The 2,077-nt window shown below is 31.1% G+C and overlaps 1 protein-coding gene across 1 annotated transcript; it reads right to left on the minus strand.

Moving 5' to 3' along the window:
* Positions 1 to 923: 923 nt before the first annotated feature.
* Positions 924 to 1,820, minus strand: LOC129287405 (adenylate isopentenyltransferase 3, chloroplastic-like). Its single transcript, XM_054923554.1, has one exon. The coding sequence runs from the start codon at positions 1,818 to 1,820 to the stop codon at positions 924 to 926; it is 897 nt and encodes a 298-aa protein (XP_054779529.1).
* Between the last annotated feature and the right edge of the window lie 257 nt (positions 1,821 to 2,077).

Consider the following 2,077-nt stretch of genomic DNA (forward strand, 5'->3'; position numbering starts at 1 on the left):
ATAAATGGATGGATGGATGGACGGACGGACTCCTATAAATGATACATACAAACATATATATATATATATATATATATTATTGATAATAATGACATGCCATATTTTATAGAAAAAGGGGGATTTTTACTAACATAGTCATAATATTAAATACTGACGTCAATAAATAAGGGGTATTTTCATTATTTTTCCATTTTAATTCAATTGAATAACTTTTATTTCTCTAAAAATTAATGTAACATATGTTTTGATAATTTTATTTAGAGCAAATTTTTCACCAATTACCGAACCTCATATAATGTAAACTTACACAATGCATTATTTTATCGAATATCACGTCAAAACTAGAAAATACCGTTAATTTTTCAAAGCATACACTATCATGCATTTATGCGATATCTAATAGTATATTACCAAGAGATTTAATTTATATGTAATGTTAATATATATATATATATATATCTTATATCACATTATATGGTACCTAAATATCATGATGAATACATGTGTATTTTTTAAGAGGTTAGATGATAAAGAATGTAAGATATTTCTTTTTATAAATAAGGTATTTTTAGTGTTTCAAGGTATAATTATTGCACCTTTTTCAAAAGTGCCCCTGATAAAAAAAATCACTTTATATTTATTTAAAATCAAACACTCTACTAAATATAAATAAATATATAAAGATAGTGTTAGTTTACAGACAAACAACTACTTTATTGAAAGATAAGATTCAATTAAAATAACTTATATTTTTTAATAGAGAGAGTATGTTTTTTGAGATCTTAGTATCTGGTAGATAAAGAATAAACATTTGAAAATTAAAAAAATAATATAAAAGTAATGTATATATATATTTATAAAAAGTAAAATTCCGATAGTTTGAAGAAATATGTTCTAAATATTCCAAAACATTGTTTCAATAGCTAATTATTTTTTCTGAAGCCAAAATCATGATAATATTCAGTATAGCTTTCCCATCTCTCATATGTTGTTCTTCCTTCAAGGAATCTCTGAACAATCCCTTTACTTGGATTAAAAACAATATCTTCCCACAGAACTTGATACGCACTGCCACTTAAAACAGCCTCAAATACCTTAGTAGCGTCAATTCGATTCAATCCCCAAGCAAGCTCATTATTGAGGCGATGTATCTTTGAAAGTTGCCCTCGAGCTAGCGTACGAGTGTTCTCTTTCATTCTCTGAAGTGCGTCATTGAGCAACTCTTTCTTATAAGCATCATCAACATTAGCATCTTTCTCAACTTTAAAATACTTGTCCAGTTCAGGAGCACCAATGACTCTTCTGATTCCAATAGCATAGTCAGCCCCAGGTACGAAGTACTCTCTAGTCTCATCCACTAATCCTGCTTCCACCATTTCATCAACTCTTTTGTCTAGATAGGGAAAGAGGACATCAAGACATACATCGAGCCAGAGGAAGCAACAATCATATTTGGAACGAAAGTCCAAAGTGTGATCTTCCACGAGGACTTCAAGATAATTGTTGGACCCCCCAACGATAATGGGGATGTGTCCTTGTTTGGTTATATGTTCGATTGCAGAGATGACTTGGTCACAGAAATGGGTGGGAGTAAAGTCAAAGTCAGGATCTTCGATGATTCCAAGGAGGTGGTGGGGGATTCCTCGTTGCTGAGATTCTGGGATCTTGTTGGTGATAATGTCCAAACCCCTGTAAACTTGGATCTTGTCAGCGTTAATGATTTCAGAAGGAAAATGTGACCCTAGGTCAATTGAAAGCTTGGTTTTTCCTGTTCCTGTTGATCCCATTATGAACACAACCGTATTCTTGCAAGTAGCCATTTTATTATTCTTGACGTTTGATAAAAACCTTGAAAGACAAATGAACAACATAATAAAACTTGATTTAATAATGTATATAGTATGTACCACACTACATATAAAGAATATGTTATTAGTTAAAACTACATTTCAATCCCCATATGATTGTGTGTGTGTGGGAGTTGGATGTTTGAAATTGTTTTATTCAATTTTAGGCATTCCATGTGAAGAATTAGAATTGTAGTTAGGAGTAAAGAAAAGCAATTGGCAAGGACCAA

Source organism: Prosopis cineraria, unplaced genomic scaffold (genome assembly GCF_029017545.1).
Source record: "Prosopis cineraria cultivar Desert tree isolate PC_DT_omini unplaced genomic scaffold, ASM2901754v1 PC1, whole genome shotgun sequence".
NCBI classification, from domain to species: domain Eukaryota; kingdom Viridiplantae; phylum Streptophyta; class Magnoliopsida; order Fabales; family Fabaceae; genus Prosopis; species Prosopis cineraria.

Coding starts and splice junctions, on each gene's coding strand:
- LOC129287405 (XM_054923554.1), bottom strand. CDS start 1,820: ATGGCTACTTGCAAGAATACGGTTGTGTTCATAATGGGATCAACAGGA.